Here is an 18,360-nt window from a genome sequence, read left to right on the forward strand (position 1 = left end):
GTCTGAACTGATAACCAGTGGGATACCGTGAAGTGAAACAATTCTAGCCATGTAGAGAGTAGCAAGCTGACTAGCCGTGATTGTCTCTTTGACCGCCAGATAATGGGCAACTTTGGAAAGCCGGTCAATGACGACAAGAATAGCATCATTACCTTTCTGCGATTTGGGAAATCCAGTGACGGAAGTCCATTTCAACATGGTCCCATTTCCATTCAGGAATAGAGATAGGTTGCAGAGTTCCAGCAGGCCTTTGATGCTCTGCTTTGATTCGGCGACAAATGTCACACTCAGCAACATAACGAGCAATGTCCTGCTTCATATTAGACCACCAGAATCTTTGACGAATATCCTGGTACATCTTTGTACTACCAGGATGGATGGACAGAGGCGTATCATGAGCTTCTTGCATAACCCTTTTAGTATTATCCAGGTTTTTCTTCGAACATGGTACCACTAGGCGGCCTTTGAAATACAAGGCGCCATCGTCGGCGATCGTGAAGAATGAGGGCTTTCCTCTTTTGAGGTCGCGCTTAATCTTGAGGACTTCATCGTCACATTTCTGTATCCATTTGATGGTGTCCACAAGGTCTGGTTTCGCAACCAGGGTATTGAGAGAACCCTTGGAAACAACATGGAGGTTCCGTTTGGGGAAACCTTCGGGAAGGGGAGCGAGCGATCCCGGAGGAACAATATGGAGGTTCAGCCTTCTAAACTCTTCGGCAAGCGAGGGCTGAACTTTGTGGACCTGGAGGTGGTTGCAGTAAGACTTGCGGCTCAAGGCATCAGCCATTACATTAGCCTTGCCGGGGGTATAGGATATACCCACGTCAAAGTCTGCAACAGTCTCCATCCATCTCTGCTGATGGAGGTTCAGATCTGGCTGAGTAAACAGATACTTCAGACTTTGATGGTCGGTAAAGATCTCGCAACGATTACCGAGAAGGTAATGTCGCCACTGCTTCAGTGCATGAATGACAGCAGCAAGCTCGAGGACGTGAACTGGGTAGTTTTCTTCGTGAGGGCGCAGTTGACGAGAGGCATAAGCAATCACTCTGCGCTCTTGCATTAGGACACAGCCTAATCCTTGACGGGAAGCGTCGCAGTAAATGACGAAGTCCTTCTTAGTATCAGGTGGAGCAAGTATGGGGGCAGAAGTCAACTTGTCTTTGAGCGCCTGGAAACTTTCCTGACACTTGTCTGTCCAGTCGAACTTGACACCCTTATGCAACAAATTAGTCAGAGGCCTGGCAATCTTGGAGAAGTTCTCGACGAATCGACGGCAATAGCTGGCGAGACCGAGAAAACTTCGGACTTGCTTCACATTCTTCGGAGGAGTCCAATCGAGTATAGCCTGAACTCGTTCAGGGTTGACGGCAATACCATCTTTGGAGATGACATGCCCAAGATAGGTTACTTCGGGGAGCCAGAATTCACACTTGGAATACTTAGCATACAGCTGATGCTCCCGAAGCTTTTCCAGCACAAGACGAAGATGTTCAGCATGTTCCTCCTTGTTCTTGGAAAATACGAGGATATCGTCCAAATAAACCACGACGAACTTGTCGAGGTAATCCATGAATATATAGTTCATCAGACGAGAGAAGGTGGCTGGAGCATTCGTTAAGCCGAATGACATGACGGTGTACTCGTATGATCCATACCGAGTCACGAAGGTGGTTTTTGGGATGTCCTCTTCACGAACACGGATCTGGTGGTAACCCAACCTCAAGTCGAGTTTGGAGAACACTGATGAGCCAGCCAGTTGATCATAAAGATCATTGATTCGAGGAAGAGGATATTTATTCTGAATGGTAGCTTGGTTTATAGGACGGTAGTCTTGGACTAATCGGTTTGTCCCATCCTTCTTCTTAACAAAGAGAGAAGGTGCTCCCCAAGGAGAGCAACTTGGGCGAATGAAACCTTTGACAAGAGATTTGTCGATTTCCTCCTTAAGCTCAATGAGTTCATGCGGCGGCATCTTGTAGGGTCGTTTAGCTATAGGGGTAGTGTCGGGTTTCAAGTCGATGATGAATTCGACAGCTCTAGCAGGAGGAATCCCTGGAAGTTCTTCTGGGAAGACGTCTTGGAATTCACGAACGACGGGAATGTTTTCAATGCCCTCGAGTGGTGCAGCGTTCAACGCGTTCAAGGCATAAAGTCGTGCCTCGGCGTCCTGAACTAGATGAGCTTGGTAAGCTATTATTTCGTCAGAAGGGTGTAGCAGATGGACGACCTTAGTGGCGCAAACTATAGAAGCAGTATGCGCTTTCAACCAATCCATTCCCAGAATGAGGTCGATGCTACAGGACTTTAGTACGATGGGGGAGGCAAGGAATTCCAGTCCTTCAATTTCAACAGGAACGTTGTGACTAACCATAGAGGTTTGACACTGGCCCGCAAGAGTGTGTACCACAATCGCAGTGTCCATCTCTTCGTATTTAATGCCATGCATGAATGCAAACTCGGCTGATATGAATGAATGTGATGCTCCTGTATCAAATAAAACAGATGCTGGTACTGAATTTACGAGGAGTGTACCCATCACGGTAGCAGGCTGGTCTAGAACTTCATTGAGATCAACATGGTTGGCATGAACACAACCATAAGACTTGGCACTGTTGTTGCGAGGCTGGTTGCTTCCACGGCCAGTTGCTGGAAGGGCCAGTTGATTCTGTTTCTGGTTGCATTCCCTAGCACGGTGCCCTGGTTGTCCACACCTGAAGCACAAACCATTCTCGGGAGTAGGAACAGGAGCTTGGGGTGGTGGAGCTGGAAGCCTTGGCTGCCTAGTTGGAGCCGTAGGCAGACGAGGTGCAGCATAGGACTGCCTTGGGGCAGGTGCACTTGGCTGGTACATGCTGTTGGGAATCCATATCTTGCGCTTCTGCGAGGACGGGCCTGAAGATGAGCCCGTGTCACGGCTGCGCTTGTGAGAGCTCTGGTATTCCTGCAGACCAGTTTCGACATTGATGGCTTTGTTCACCAGAGTGGCGAAATCAGCAAAGTCATGCACTAGAAGTGCGAGTTTGATGTCAGCTTGAAGTCCATCCCGGAACTTCTCCTGTCTGCGTGCATCAGTTGCAATGTCCTCTTCAGCATAGCGGGACAAGTCAAGAAACTCCCGCTGGTAAGCTTCCACAGTTTTGTTGCCTTGGGTGAGATTGTGGAACTCACGCTTCTTCCGGTCCATAACTCCCTGAGGAATGAAGCGAGCACGGAAGGCAGCTTGGAAGTCTGGCCAGGTGATGATTGTTCCAGCTGGCAGAGTATGCCTGTGGCTGTCCCACCATTGAGCTGCGGGTCCCTTCAGGAAGAAGGAAGCAAAGGTGACATAGCTGGCAGGGACTACATCAGCAGACTCCATCTCATAGGTGATGTCACGGAGCCAGTCATCAGCATCCAGAGGCTGAGTTGAGCTGCGGTACACAGTTGGGTTCAGGCGCATGAAATCCTGCAGAGTTACTGGGGTTGGCTGCTGGTTCATATTGGGGCGAGGAAACTGAGCCATCATATTCTCCATGAACTGGCGATTCATCTCAAGCTGTTGGATCATACCAGCCATGTGCTCAGGCGGTGGTGGGGCGTTGCCACCACGACCACGACCACCTGGTCTAACCATCCTGCTAATATTTAACAGGGGTAGTTCAGCATTGAGGAATTGCAAAAAAACAAGAATCATTCATGATGAAACATGCACAATGAACGTAGCACGATAGATACTACATAGTAGTCTGCATATCTTACAAAAGAGATCAGCATAGAGTTCGTTACACAGAGTTCAGTACATAGGCTAAGACATCATAGGCGGCACACAGGCTCGCGGCGAATGCATCTAACCCTAATAAGCAAGTCTACGTCAGTCCCATGCGGTACTGCGGAGGTAGGTGTAGCCCGATAGCTGGTAATGACGCGAAGGGAAGACCTCCACGCGAGTAGCCTGGGGTCCGCGGATACTCTGGTGCGGAACCCGATGCACAGGTGGCAGGAGAGGACCAAGTGCAGGAGAGTAGCCTCCCACCTCTGGCCAACCGACACCCTGGGGCATCACGGTCCTGGCTGGGTAGATAGCAGAACGCGACAGCTCCCCAGATCCGACGAAGGGGTGCAACATCGTCAGAGTACGGTAGAGGTGCTGACGAGTGGTGTACAACTCGTGGCGAAGAGCTCGATTAGCTCGATCCAGCCCATCAGCATGCAGAACCAGGTTCTGATGGTAGAAGGGCTCTCGGGTGACAGTGGAGTAGGTAGCAGTGTAGTAACCCTCCGCACCAACATCGGATGCGATAGCAATGTGCCTGAAGGGGGAGGTATCCAACTCCTGATACTCTCCACAGAGACGTGTCAGAGCAGCATAAGCAGCATCGTGGACCGCCATATCGATAGTCACTCCAACACCATGAGCAGTGTGCAGCACGGTAGTGGAGTCATACTCCCGAGAGTAGAGGTGGACGATGGCACGGTACTGCTCCTGGTTGAAGTCCTGATACTCCTCATAGACGGTGTACCCAGGGTGCCAGCGATAACCCAGATAGGTCATCATCTCAACCAACACAGCAGGTGATCCTGAGGCACCAATGGCCGTCGTGTGGCGCACGACCTGCCTCGTGGGTTCCATCTGAAAACAAAGTTGTTTTCGCAGGAGTCAAATGACAATGTGGATAATGTTCAAGTACTACTCTAAAGAATAACTAGGGCTTATCCAACTTTGGGGTGAATGTCGTAACGGGATCCTAGTGTCAGAGTTAGTAAATTCGTTTAACCCGAGTAGAAGAGAGTTCATAGTCCCAGAGTAAAGGTCGAGGAGTAAAAGATCCTAGTACCACCCGATGGCGACGTGGGCCCGTAAGGCACACGGCCAAGTTAGTAAAAGTTTTTGCAATGTCTAGACTCGACTTCGGTCAAGGAGTGTGGAAGGGGGGTTCCTACAGGCAGTCGGCTCTGATACCAACTTGTGACGCCCCCGATTCAATCGTACACTAATCATACACGCAAACGTGTACGATCAAGATCAGGGACTCACGGGAAGATATCACAACACAACTCTACAAATAAAATAAGTCATACAAGCATCATACTACAAGCCATGGGCCTCGAGGGCTCGAATACAAGAGCTCGATCATAGACGAGTCAGCGGAAGCAACAATATCTGAGTACAGACATAAGTTAAACAAGTTTGCCTTAAGAAGGCTAGCACAAACTGGGATACAGATCGAAAGAGGCGCAGGCCTCCTGCCTGGGATCCTCCTAGCTACTCCTGGTCGTCGTCAGCGGGCATCACGTAGTAGTAGGCACCTCCGGTGTAGTAGGAGTCGTCGTCGACGGTGACGTCTGGCTCCTGGGCTCCAACATCTGGTTGCGACAACCAGGTAAAAGGGATAGGGGGAAAGAGGGAGAAAGCAACCGTGAGTACTCATCCAAAGTACTCGCAAGCAAGGAGCTATACTACATATGTAGGCAATGGTATCAAATGGAATAAGGGTATCATATGTGGACTGAACTGCAGAAAGCCGGAATAAGAGGGGGATAGCTAGTCCTTTCGAAGACTACGCTTCTGGCAGCCTCCGTCTTGCAGTATGTAGAAGAGAGTAGACTGAAGTCCTCCAAGTAACATCGCATAGCATAACCCTAACCGCTGATCCTCCCCTCGTCGCCCTGTGAGAGAGCGATCACCGGTTGTATCTGGCACTTGGAAGGGTGTGTTTTATTAAGTATCCGGTTCTAGTTGTCATAATGTCAAGGTACAACTCCAAATCGTCCTGTTACCGAAGATCACGGCTACTCGAATAGATTAACTTCCCTGCAGGGGTGCACCACATACCCCAACACGCTCGATCCCATTTGGCCGGACACACTTTCCTGGGTCATGCCCGGCCTCGGAAGATCAACACGTCGCAGCCCCACCTAGACTAACAGAGAGGTCAGCACGCCGGTCTAAACCTAAGCACCCAGGGGTCTGGGCCCATCGCCCTTAGCACACCTGCACGTTGCGAACGCGGCCGAAAGCAGACCTAGCCTAGTGGCCTTCCAGTCCAATCCGGCGCGCGCCACTCAGTCGCTGACATCACGAAGGCTTCGGCTGATACCACGACGCCGGGATACCCATAACTACTCCCGCGTAGATGGTTAGTGCGTATAGACCAAATGGCCAGACTCAGATCAAATACCCAGATCTCGTTAAGCGTGTTAAGTATCCGCGAACGCCGACCAGGGCCAGGCCCACCTCTCTCCTAGGTGGTCGGAACCTGCCCTGCCGCTCCGCCTCAAAACTCCACTCGCGGGTGCTCCTCAAGCCGACCCGTCTTTAGTCACCACATGTATCATGTATAAAGTATATAGTATATACCCGTGATCAACTCCCGAGTGATCACGGCCCGATAGTATAGCAAGGCAGACGGACAAGAATGTAGGGCCACAGATGGAAATACTAGCATCCTATACTAAGCATTAGGATTGCAGGTAAAGGTAACAACAGTAGTAGCAAGGACAGGCTATGCATCAGTATAGGATTAACGGGAAGCAGTAATATGCTACACTACTCTAATGCAAGCAGTATAGAGAAGAGTAGGCGATATCTGGTGATCAAAGGGGGGGCTTGCCTGGTTGCTCTGGCAAGAGAGAGGGGTCGTCGACTCCGTAGTCGGACTGGGTAGCGGCGGCGTCGGTCTCGGTGTCTAGCGGAAGAAGAGGGGGGAAGAAACAATGAATATAATGCAAACAGATGCATAGCGATGCATGACATGACAAGTATCGGTGCTAGGGGTGCCCTATCTCGGTATGAGGTGATACCGGTGAAGGGGGGAAACATCCGGGAAAATATCCCCGGTGTTTCGCGTTTTCGGACAGATGAAACAGAGGGGGAAAGTTGCGTGTTCGCTATGCTAGGGATGCGTGGCGGATAAACGGGCTGCGTATTCAAATTTGTCTCGTCGTTCTGAGCAACTTTCATGTACAAAGTTTTTCCATCCGAGCTACGGTTTTTTAATATAAATTTTAAAAGATTTAAATCATTTTTAGGATTTATTTATTTAATTTAATCAACATTATCCAGAATAGTGTCTGCTGACGTCAGCATGACGTCAGCAGTCGACTTGGTCAACCTGACAGGTGGGTCCCGTTCGTCATACTCTGTTTTAATTAACTAACAGTTAATTAGGTTAATTAGTGATTAGGTTAATCTAATTATAATTAATTAACTTAAATAATTCCTTAATTAATTAATTAATTAATTTTATTATTATTATATTTTTATTTCTCTTTTTTTATAAAGTTCTGGGGCATGGGGGCCCACTGTCATAGTCATAAGGGGGGTCTTAGCGGGCGGTGACGCTAGTGGTAACGGGCGCAGGGGGGTTCACGGGCGCCCAACCCGGGCGGGAACCGCGTGGGCATGGCTGGGCGCCGGCGCGGCGCCGGCGCCGGGCGCCGGAGACGGTCGTGGGCATGGCGGCCAGGGTCAGCAGAGGAACAGGGGGCGGTGGCATCGGTGAGGCAATGATAGGGGCGATGCGAGCGGGCGCGTGTGACGCGGGGAGGAGGAGAGGTAGGCCGTGGCCTCACCGTGCGAAGCAGGGGTCGGGGCAATGCGCTTGACGGAGGTCGGGGACGACGGCGACGTTGGGGAGGAAGTACGGCGAGGCAGATCGTCGACGGAGGCGAGCTAGCGGTGACGGGGTCGAGGCGGAGGCGGCACCGGGCGGCGTCAGCGGTCCGGGCGACGTGCGAGGGAGAAGGAGGGGCGAGGCAGTCCAGCGCGCGGCGAGGTGGGGCGTCGGGGTGGCACCGGGGACGGGCTCCGGCGAGGAGGATGCAGGCCGGTGGGGAAGGGCGCCGGCGAGGTCCAGGAGGGGAAGGGGGGCGACGGCGTTCGACGGCGATGATGGCGAGGCGGCGGCGTCGAGCCCGATCCGATCTGGATCGGGGGAGAATGGGGCGCGTCGTGGGGGGGGAAGGGGATCGTGGGGAGAGTGGGGGGATGGGGTTAGGGTTTCTGGCAGTGGGGGGGGGTTATAGCCCGGGGTGGGCCGGCTGGGCTAGGTGGGTTGGCCCAGTTGGGCCACGGCCCAGGGAGGGGGGGCTTTCTCTTTTTTTTGTTGTTGTTTTGTCCTTTTTCGTATTTTCTTTCTTTTATTTATTTTCTCTTGTGTTTCAATTCAGTTTAAAATATTTATGCATTTTATAAAACTGGGTCTCCTACACCACAATTATCTATGTAATATTTAGTACAAACCGAACATTTTTATTTCAATGTTTGAAAACTTTTATTATTTACCAAAGTTTGAATTTGAATTTTGGTCCGGTTTTGATCTAACGATCGATTAGCAACAGTAACGTAGGTAACGTGGCTCCATTAGCGTGGGATTACTGTAGCTTAATTACCCGGGCGTTACAACTTCAGTCTATTCTCTTCTACATGCTGCAAGACGGAGGCTGCCAGAAGCGTAGTCTTCGACAGGATTAGCTATCCCCCTCTTATTCTGGCATTCTACAGTTCAGTCCACCGATATGGCCCCTTTACACATATACCCATGCATATGTAGTGTAACTCCTTGCTTGCGAGTACTTTGGATGAGTACTCACGGTTGCTTTGCTCCCTCTTTTCCCCCTTTCTATACTCGATTTCTGCGACCAGACGTTGGAGCCCAGGAGCCAGACGCCACCGTCGACGACGACTACTACTACTCGGGAGGTGCCTACTACTACGTGCAGCCCGCTGACGACGACCAGGAATAGTTTAGAAGGATCCCAGGCAGGAGGCATGTGCCTCTTTCGATCTGTATCCCAGTTTGTGCTAGCCTTCTTAAGGCAAACTTGTTTAACTTATGTCTGTACTCAGATATTGTTGTTTCCGCTGACTTGTCTATGATCGAGCTCATGTATTCGAGCCCTCGAGGCCCCTGGCTTGTAATATGATGCTTGTATGACTTATTTTTATTTTTAGAGTTGTGTTGTGATATCTTCCCGTGAGTCCCTGATCTTGATCGTACACGTTTGCGTGTATGATTAGTGTACGATTGAATCGGGGGCATCACAGTTGGTCACATGTTGATGTGAACTATGGGTGTTAATCACCTGGTGATGTGAACTATTGGTATTAAATCACATGGCGATGTGAACTAGATTATTGACTCTAGTGCAAGTGGGAGACTGAAGGAAATATGCCCTAGAGGCAATAATAAAGTTATTATTTATTTCCTTATATCATGATAAATGTTTATTATTCATGCTAGAATTGTATTAACCGAAAACATAATACATGTGTGAATACATAGACAAACAGAGTGTCACTAGTATGCCTCTACTTGACTAGCTTGTTGATCAAAGATGGTTATGTTTCCTAACCATAGACATGAGTTGTCATTTGATTAACGAGATCACATCATTAGGAGAATGATGTGATTGATTTGACCCATTCCGTTAGCATAGCACTTGATCGTTTAGTTTGTTGCTATTGCTTTCTTCATGACTTATACATGTTCCTATAACTATGAGATTATGCAACTCTCGTTTACTAGAGGAACACTTTGTGTGCTACCAAACGTCACAACATAACTGGGTGGTTATAAAGGTGCTCTACAGGTGTCTCCAAAGGTACTTGTTTGGTTGGCGTATTTCGAGATTAGGATTTGTCACTCCAATTGTCGGAGAGGTATCTCTGGGCCCACTCGGTAATGCACATCACTATAAGCCTTGCAAGCATTGCAACTAATGAGTTAGTTGTGGGATGATGTATTACGGAACGAGTAAAGAGACTTGCCGGTAACGAGATTGAACTAGGTATTGAGATACCGACGATCGAATCTCGGGCAACTAACATACCGATGACAAAGGGAACAACGTATGTTGTTATGCGGTCTGACCGATAAAGATCTTCATAGAATATGTAGGAGCCAATATGAGCATCCAGGTTCCGCTATTGGTTATTGACCGGAGACGTGTCTCGGTCATGTCTACATAGTTCTCGAATCCGTAGGGTCCGCACGCTTAACGCTATGATGACGGTTATATTATGAGTTTATGTGTTTTGATGTACCGAAGGAGTTCGGAGTCCCGGATGAGATCGGGGACATGACGAGGAGTCTCAAAATGGTCGAGATGTAAAGATCGATATATTGGACGACTATATTCGGACATCGGAAAGGTTCCGAGTGATTCGGGTATTTTCGGGAGTACCGGGGAGTTACGGGAATTCGTATTGGGCCTTAATGGGCCATACGGGAAAGGAGAGAAAGGCCTCAAAGGGTGGCCGCACTCCTCCTCATGGGCTGGTCCGAATTGGAATAGGGAGGGGGGCGCCCCCTTCCTTCCTTCTCCTTTTCCCTTTCCTTTCCTTCTCTCCTACTCCTACTACTTGGAAGAGATCCTAGTTCTACTAGGAAAGGGGGAATCCTACTCCCGGTGGGAGTAGGACTCCCCTAGGGCGCGCCATAGAGAGGGCCAGCCCCTCCCCTCCACCACTCCTTTATATACGTGGCCAGGGGGCACCCCATAGACACAACAATTGATCTCTTAGCTGTGTGCGGTGCCCCCTCCACCATAATCCACCTCGATCATATCGCAGCGGTGCTTAGGCGAAGCCCTGCGTCGGTAGAACATCATCATTGTCACCACGCCGTCGTGCTGACGGAACTCTCCCTCAACACTCGACTGGATCGGAGTTCGAGGGACGTCATCGAATTGAACGTGTGCAGAAGTCAGAGGTGCCGTGCGTTTGGTACTTGATCGGTCGGATCGTGAAGACGTACGACTACATCAACCGCGTTGTGCTAGCGCTTCCGCTTTCGGTCTACGAGGGTACGTGGACAACACTCTCCCCTCTCGTTGCTATGCATCACCATGATCTTGCGTGTGCATAGAGAAATTTTTTAAATTACTACGTTCCCCAACAATGCCTTCAGCAGAGCCTCTGAACTGGAAGGCCAATTAAATCCCGAGCACGCAAAGCCTAATAAGTCGAAACAAACAACCCAAGAAAAACAGCGCGTAAAATATCCACTATACAAGTAAGATAAAAAAGAAATGTATAAAAATTGATAAGTTATAGATATGCCTAGTGGAGAAAAATCAGGGAAAGATGTGCCTTGTATGAGTTGCAGTACTGGGTGGATGATGAATTGGCAAATCTTACATTCTTAAGAAGTTGATCCCCACTACTATCAATTTTCTCAACATGCAGCTCGTCCACATCATCATCTAGCCACGTCAGCAATCTTGGTCATGTATGCATGCAATCTGTATGTAGATGTGAGACGCAATGCAACCTTCCACCCAGCGTAACCCAGCCATGCGACATGCAACATTCCATCAGGTATTAATTCCCTCTTTAGACGGGTATTTAGTTGGGCGGAGGAACTGACTATTACCTCTCCCTCCGGCCTGTCTATCTTCTCCATAATCTAGTCGGGTATTTAGTTGGGCGGAGAAACTGACGATTACATCTTCCTCCTCTTTGTCTTCTTCATAATTGCCTTATATCAGCCTTGCCGGTACAATTTTCTGCTCATATTTTCTTCTGCACCTTCTTCAATGAATCATATTCTCCAATATAAAGCAAGCATGACTTGCCGAATCCACCCGCACCAATCAGTAGCGGTAGCGGTCGATAAGATCACAGGGCAGCCGCTCACTTGCCTGGTCACCAGGGGATATCCCGTCGATCACCCACCAGGTGATCTGCGCCTCTGTTAGATCCGAGGACGCCGACACAGTCCATCGCCTGATACTCAGCATTCGACTCCGCCGGGTCGCTCGCCACCATCCAACTTGGGGACGTTGTCCCTTGCCAGCCACCGCCGAGGCATCCTATTCCAGCATGTTGCTCGCTACTGTGTTAAGTTGATGGACGTCCGGGAGTCTGCGTTGTAGACTTGTAGTACGTCGCAGCGGGGGCAGCACACTCAGTCTTCCACCTTCTTCTCATGTGCTCACCACCATCCACTGACATCTCGATCCCGACGCCTTCCGCGTGGTTGCCAAGCAACACGGTGCATCGCATCATGGTCAGTGATGAGGCGCCCGACGCCAAGGCTTCCAAATCCAGCGCATCCCTCGCTGCCGTGTTGATGGGCGCCGAGGAGTCCGTGTTGTACGTCGCAGTAGAGGCCGGAGCGCGTGGAGTAGTCTGCCTCTACCCAAACATCGTCCGCGTGAACGCCAAGAAAGGGCACATAGGTGAGCTCCTCTTTTCAACGCATTATTCCCACTGTATTCCTGATTCTACTTGGCCCCGCTGCATTTTCCTCAGCTACATTCATCAGTTTGAAAATACAAGGATAACATTTGATTAGTTCGGTGTTTTGGGCTTTACAGTTTGATTGGTTGGACTACACTTATGCCAGGATATGTGGATTCACAAGAGATGTGGCTGTCCAATTATTCAATGGCAACAATGGTCGATTTTGGTACTAATCAAAAGGAAATTAAAAAACATTGTGCATATGATGTGATTAAGACCCCTAATATTCTCTGGATTTTTTTGTAGTTTGCATAACTAATAAATTACAACAATGCAATGGGTCACTTTTCTGAATTATTCTTTTTTACAAAGTGTACATTATTCATTTAGTACTTCATGAAAGTCAAGGCATTCAGGATGACAGGAGCTATTCCAACTCTTAGGCGTTTCAATTTGTTCAAATCATTATGCCAGTGTTGTGTGTTATAAAACAAAAATTCATTGAATTTAAATAAAATTCATCATCATAAAAGTAATTCCAATCATTATCATCTTCACGACAACAAAATTCCGCAGCAGCGCGTGGGGTGTCATCTAGTTGTCTTCAGTGATCCCGCCCACCAACGGAAATACGCCGATGGCTGTCAAAAAAAAGAAGCAGAGGGGTAATAAGAGAAAATAAAAGAGAGATGGGGAGGAAAACGGAGCGACCGACGGGCGGACAGAGAGGAGAGGACTGGTGACTGGAGAGCGTGGAGAGGCAAACCCCCTCCGGGACCCCGACGAACGCCGACGAACGCCATTGTGAGGTACTCTCGGTCCGCCCCCAAAATCCAGGTCTCTCTCTTCCTCCGCTTCCTCATGGGAGCTGCAAATCCCGTCTCTTTGCCGCGGATCGCGCGCTTGCCATCCTACTGTTCTTCACCTTTTCTTCTGTAGTCGAGGGTTTTTCAGACGTCCAGTTCTTCCTTTTCACGAAACAGGGGTTTCAGTGTTTTGCGCTGCAAGTTCTTGGCTTCCTTTCGTGATCGATCGAGGGGCAAAGCGCGTAGCCGTAGCTTTTAATCGACCTGCTCGTGGAGTGTGATTTTCACTTCCAGTTCTCTCCTTTATTTTTTTCGCGGGTAATGATTTTTCTACGGCGTGGTAGTAATTATTTTGGACCCAGATTGGCTCTACCTCTGAAGATTCTGATAATTACCTTCTTTGTCTACCGTGGTTCTTAGTACTAGTATTTTATATGCTGATGATCTGCTACCTTTCCCTGAGATATGGTATGAATTAATCTCATTTGCAGAGGAGAGAAGAAGAGGAAGGAGCAGATCCATGGGCAACTGCAGGAGTTCATGTATGTATGCCTGGTCAACCGTGATGTTTGGATTGTGTCTTTTATAAACCAAAATTTGGATGCAATTTGCAGCCCTAATTCCTTGGCAAAAGTCAAGGTATAAGAACATGAGATCCTAGCTCTGAATTGAGGAAGCACTTGCCCTCACCATCATGTTGATATATTAGTAAGATGGCTATTTTTTGTAGAATTTAGTATTCTTTAAAAGTATTCTATATAAAAAATATTCTGTACAAAAATGAAAGGATAATAATAAAATTCCAAAAAAGGAGAACTAATTAAAAATATTTGATTTTTACTTTCCCATCCTCATGGCCATCTATCTTTCTAATCTAATTTGAGGTAGTTGATCTTGATGTCTTATTGATTAGAAGCAATAAAAAGTATCTTCTGCCTTGTTCTACCCTTGATTGGTGACATGAATAACTATTCTGATTGACCAGGGATCACTTATCACAAATAATTGCATTCAAGAGTTTGATTCATATAATCGGAACATAAATACTCCCTCCGTCCCACAATATAAGATGTTTTTGCAAACTTATATTATGGGACAGAGGGAGTAAACTTATATGTTGTTGGCCATTTGCGGTGGTCGATATTTTATCCTGCTTATTTGGAACTGCAACATACACATGAATATTGCATGTTCTCTCTTTCTTTGTTGTGTAACTTTGAGTTACTGCACTTGTGCAAATATCAGCCCGTGCACTCTTAGGGAAGACCCATGTTGTTCCGGATTCAGAATGGGGGATTCAGGACTTCGGAAAGACCCATGTTCCAGTTTTTGAATGGAGGATTCAGGACTTCTCGTCACTGCTTAAGACTGGAGCTAAGAGCACAATATCTGGTGCTTTTCACTGCTCTGGGTATAACTGGTATGCACCATAATTGTAAAAGGAACCTGCAAAATTCATGTATTAGATGTAAATACCATCTGGTTTGTTTTGTAGAAAAACTAATTATATGTTATCCATATACACATTAATTTAGTATGCCATCTACTCACCAATGATGTTTTGATTGATGTAATCAAATTAGCAATCACAATCTTATAAACAATCAGTCAGATGCTAAAGCTTGATACGGTGCATGAAGTCAAGAAATTAGACTTCACTCCTACTTCAGTTGTGAAATCTAGACTGAGTTTGGTTTCCTCCCATAATTTCATTTACCAGGTTCCTACAAGTGATTCCAATGCATAAAGAAGCTGGTGCTGGAACTCCATATGTTGCTCTTCGTCTTGTGCCATCCCAATTGAGCTTGGTGCCAGGTCACACGGTTCACGCGGTGTTTGAGTTGTCAATATACAACCATACAAAAGGAATGTACTGTGGATGCAAAGGTAGTCTCATGGATGTGTTTTTTCAAGCACACCCATCCTATTGCAGCTAGGAATCCATACTTTGTGCATCATAAGTTTGAGATATAAATACCATGATTCCATCATTACAAGTCAATATCTGTAATTTGGTATACAATCAAATATTACTTTTCCCATGAAGAAGTTGCTTTGTATTTTCTTTGCTGTTGAGTTTGTCTGATTCGGACTACATACACATGTTCTCATTAAATTTGATAATCATTATTTGTATGTAATTCACTATCTTGATATCTTCTTGCTTTCTGAACTGGGGTGAAGTTTGGTTATTTATATTTATACACTTATTTTAATGTGGTTTGGTCATATATTATTTGGTATATTTGCACTTTACGTACAAGTTCTTTGTTCTCTAATCTTTCAACCTTTACCTAAAAGCAGCTACCTACAACTTTGATTTCAAGAATACCTACTCGAAGGAGCATTGCTTGATTCCTCTTCAGGAGCTACTGAAATCATCTGCTTTTCTAGTGGATGATAGCTGTGTCTTTGCTGTGGAGATATTGAAGATTGATGTCTCTTCTCCTGAAAAGAAGGCTGTTGTGATTCAGAAGAAGGCTACCATAGTTCAGAACCTCTTTGTCCAGAATAAGGGATTCGTCAAAGGAACATACACTTGGACCATGAACAATTTCCCTGAATTGGATTTGAAGCACTTCGTCCGTTCTCCTACATTTGAAGTTGGCGGACAAAAATGGTATACATCTGTTACAGTTAAACGGTTACATCACAAATGATTTATACAAATAGTTTGCATGTGTTATCCAACATTTAGCTTATATGTATCCTTTAACCATACCTAGTCAGCTTACTAGCTTAATAGTCGACAGAAACTTCTTGCTGAATGTTTTATGCCAACGGACATTAGTGATAGCCAGATTTTTGTGCAAGGCAAGGTCCTGCAGATATTCCAGGTTCTCTAAGCATGCAACCAAAGAACTGTACTTCTAGTATTTACAGATATGCGGTAGCACATTCCAATTTCAATAGAAAAGTGGTTTTGTAATAATGGTGTACCGAAAATTTAGGAACAAATTTGAAACATTATAGTACTAAAATCTGTGTTAGCCTATAAAATTTCATGGTCATATGCTATGCTGTTTAGGATTATTTTTTTCCAGAAATTTTATCGTCATGTATATATTTGGTACCACTGGTTCTTGTATATGTCACATACCAGCAATTATTTTCTCAAATTCTTTTGGGTAACATTGTATTATCTTCTATTGTAGTCATGGTTTTCTCAGATAATTGTAATGCCACAAAGTTGTGTCCAAAGTTAATGGCCGGCTAGACCCATGCTCAGCTACAACTTTCGATTTCAATATTAACCACATTCTTGAAATACATTTTCCAGGGTACCAATTTGAAGTGTCACTTCCCATTTTTGTCAACAGGTACATCGGCATGTATCCACGTGGTGACAAGTACAGCACTGATTGCCTCAGCTTGTACTTACACCTGGATGCCTCGGATGAGCACCAACTCGAGTCCAAGAAGGTGGCTGTAATGACTCTGTCCATCCTGGACCAAACGAATGGAAAACACTTCACTAGAACTTCAGGTTCAACTCTCCTTAGCAAGTATCAGTGCTACTGATATGTGCGATTCAAGCAGCTAGTGTCTGTAACCTGATCATGATTGCAGTTGATCTTACTTTTGTGGTGATCGCAGGTCTCTGGGTATGTGGACAAGGATGGGGATGGCCTAACTTCCTTGGACTCAAGAAACTCAAGGACCCGTCGGGAGGCTATGTTGTAGGATCGAGCTGCGTTGTGAAGGCAGATCTCACTATCGTTGGTTCATCCAATGATGGCTAGATCTTTACCTCATAGCCTGATGGAGAGATAACGCCCTTTCATCCTACTAAGTAGACTTATATATGAGATAATGATGTGGTAGCAGTACTAAAAACTTGTGGGATGATTAGTAGTAATGAGCCGGATTTGAGAAGTAAGATGATTCACGCATATATTTCTAGGTATATGTTTCGATCGGAAATATGTTACTGCTAGTACTTCTGTATGCATGGATGATGCAACAATGTTAGTCAGCTTGTCTCGCTAAATGGATGGTGTATTCAGCTGAACCATGTTATCACTCACTCTATGCATCATGTCCCCAGTTGATGAATCAGGGTTACACGTAGAGTAAAATGCACTACAAGTACTTGAACTTGCGCCGCGAGCTTAGTTTGGTCACCGTACTTCAAAATACGGTCATTACGGTCACTTTGTACGATGGGACGTGATTATACGGTCACTGTTCACTGTACTGAGCCGGTATGCCGCCGTTTTGACCAGTCCACGGGCGCCACATAGGCGTGTGGGGGATTACTTATTTGAACAACACATTTAGGGGGGGTTATGTGTAAAAATGCAGTCAGCTCACAATCCCTAGCTCAGTTCCCCTGTTATCCAAAATCCCTAGTTTTGTTCCCCTCGCAGCGCTCGTCGCCGCCGCCGCCCACCGCTCGCTGTCGCCATCGCCCAGCGCTTGCCGCCGCCCACCGCTCGCCGTCACCATCGACCACCGCTCGCCGCCGCCCATTGCCTTCGTCCTCGTCGCCCGCCATGTCCAGCAGCAGTTCTGCCCAATCTGGACGTCGCGGGAGGACAGTGGTGGTGCCGCTCATCTCATGCCCTCGCTGCGGCTGCCTATTGAGGTTCTACGTGTCCAACACGGAGGAGCATGACGGATGGGTGTTCTACAGATGTGTGAAGGTAAGCATCCCTTGACCTGGTTGACTTGATTTCACTTGTTCAAATTTTCTGATTTTTCTTGATTTTGAGTTTGTAGCAAGGATGCGTTTTCTGGCATTGGGAGAGGGAATACGTGGCCTACCTTGTAGATCATCGTTTTCTTGTTGGGCATGAAGTTGTTGATGCAATTGGAGCAACAGAAGATAGGAGGGAACATCTTGAGAGAGAAAGAGAAGAAAGAAGAAGGGTTGCAGAGAGAAATGCAAGTCAGAGGATAGGTATGCAGATGCAGGACCAGCCTGGAGCTAGCATGAACATCACCAGGGCAGAAGCTCGTGCACTTCTTAATTTAGGTGTGCAGATGATGTTACTGTTGAAACTGCTACTTGGTGGTGTATTGGTGCTTGTTGTGTTATGTGTCATGCTGCTGATGAAGAAATGAAGCTGGTAGCTCTGATGAAGAAGTGTGGTAGCTTCAAGTAGACCTAGTGGTAGTAGTAGTTGATGAAGAAGTGAAATGTCAGAATGATGGTTGTAGCAGTTGATGTATGAACTGGTAGCTCTGATGTATGAACCTTTTGTATGATGGTTTGTCTCTAAAGTTCAATAAATTGTTGATGGAATGACTCTGTTGTATGAACTAAAATCACTGTCAATTTTAGTATTATGATCCAACTGCATATCAACACAAAATGATCATGTAAACTGTTGCTGAACAAAATAATCCAAGTAAATGCAAGCACAAGTATGATAGCAA

At 46.8% G+C, this 18,360-nt stretch overlaps 2 protein-coding genes across 3 annotated transcripts; both read left to right on the forward strand.

Moving 5' to 3' along the window:
- The first annotated feature begins 12,825 nt into the window (after positions 1 to 12,825).
- LOC125532653 (uncharacterized) lies at positions 12,826 to 16,990 on the forward strand. Of its 2 annotated transcripts, none has more exons than XM_048696634.2 (7): positions 12,826 to 12,981; positions 13,470 to 13,520; positions 14,224 to 14,398; positions 14,699 to 14,865; positions 15,283 to 15,598; positions 16,299 to 16,465; positions 16,576 to 16,990. In XM_048696634.2, exons 2-7 carry the CDS (start codon positions 13,499 to 13,501, stop codon positions 16,719 to 16,721), a joined length of 993 nt encoding a protein of 330 aa, XP_048552591.1. In that variant the 5' UTR covers positions 12,826 to 12,981; positions 13,470 to 13,498; the 3' UTR covers positions 16,722 to 16,990. The 2 variants fall into 2 exon arrangements, with proteins under 2 accessions (XP_048552591.1, XP_048552593.1); XM_048696636.2 differs by having other exon boundaries at positions 12,845 to 13,009.
- Positions 16,991 to 17,267: 277 nt separating this feature from the next.
- Positions 17,268 to 18,249, forward strand: LOC125532670 (uncharacterized). The gene is made up of 2 exons (XM_048696640.2): positions 17,268 to 17,624; positions 17,701 to 18,249. Exons 1-2 carry the CDS (start codon positions 17,268 to 17,270, stop codon positions 18,043 to 18,045), a joined length of 702 nt encoding a protein of 233 aa, XP_048552597.2. The 3' UTR covers positions 18,046 to 18,249.
- The last annotated feature ends 111 nt before the right edge of the window (positions 18,250 to 18,360 follow it).

Source organism: Triticum urartu, chromosome 1A (genome assembly GCF_056163025.1).
Source record: "Triticum urartu cultivar PI428250 chromosome 1A, HENAU_Tu73, whole genome shotgun sequence".
Classification (NCBI taxonomy): Eukaryota; Viridiplantae; Streptophyta; class Magnoliopsida; order Poales; family Poaceae; genus Triticum; species Triticum urartu.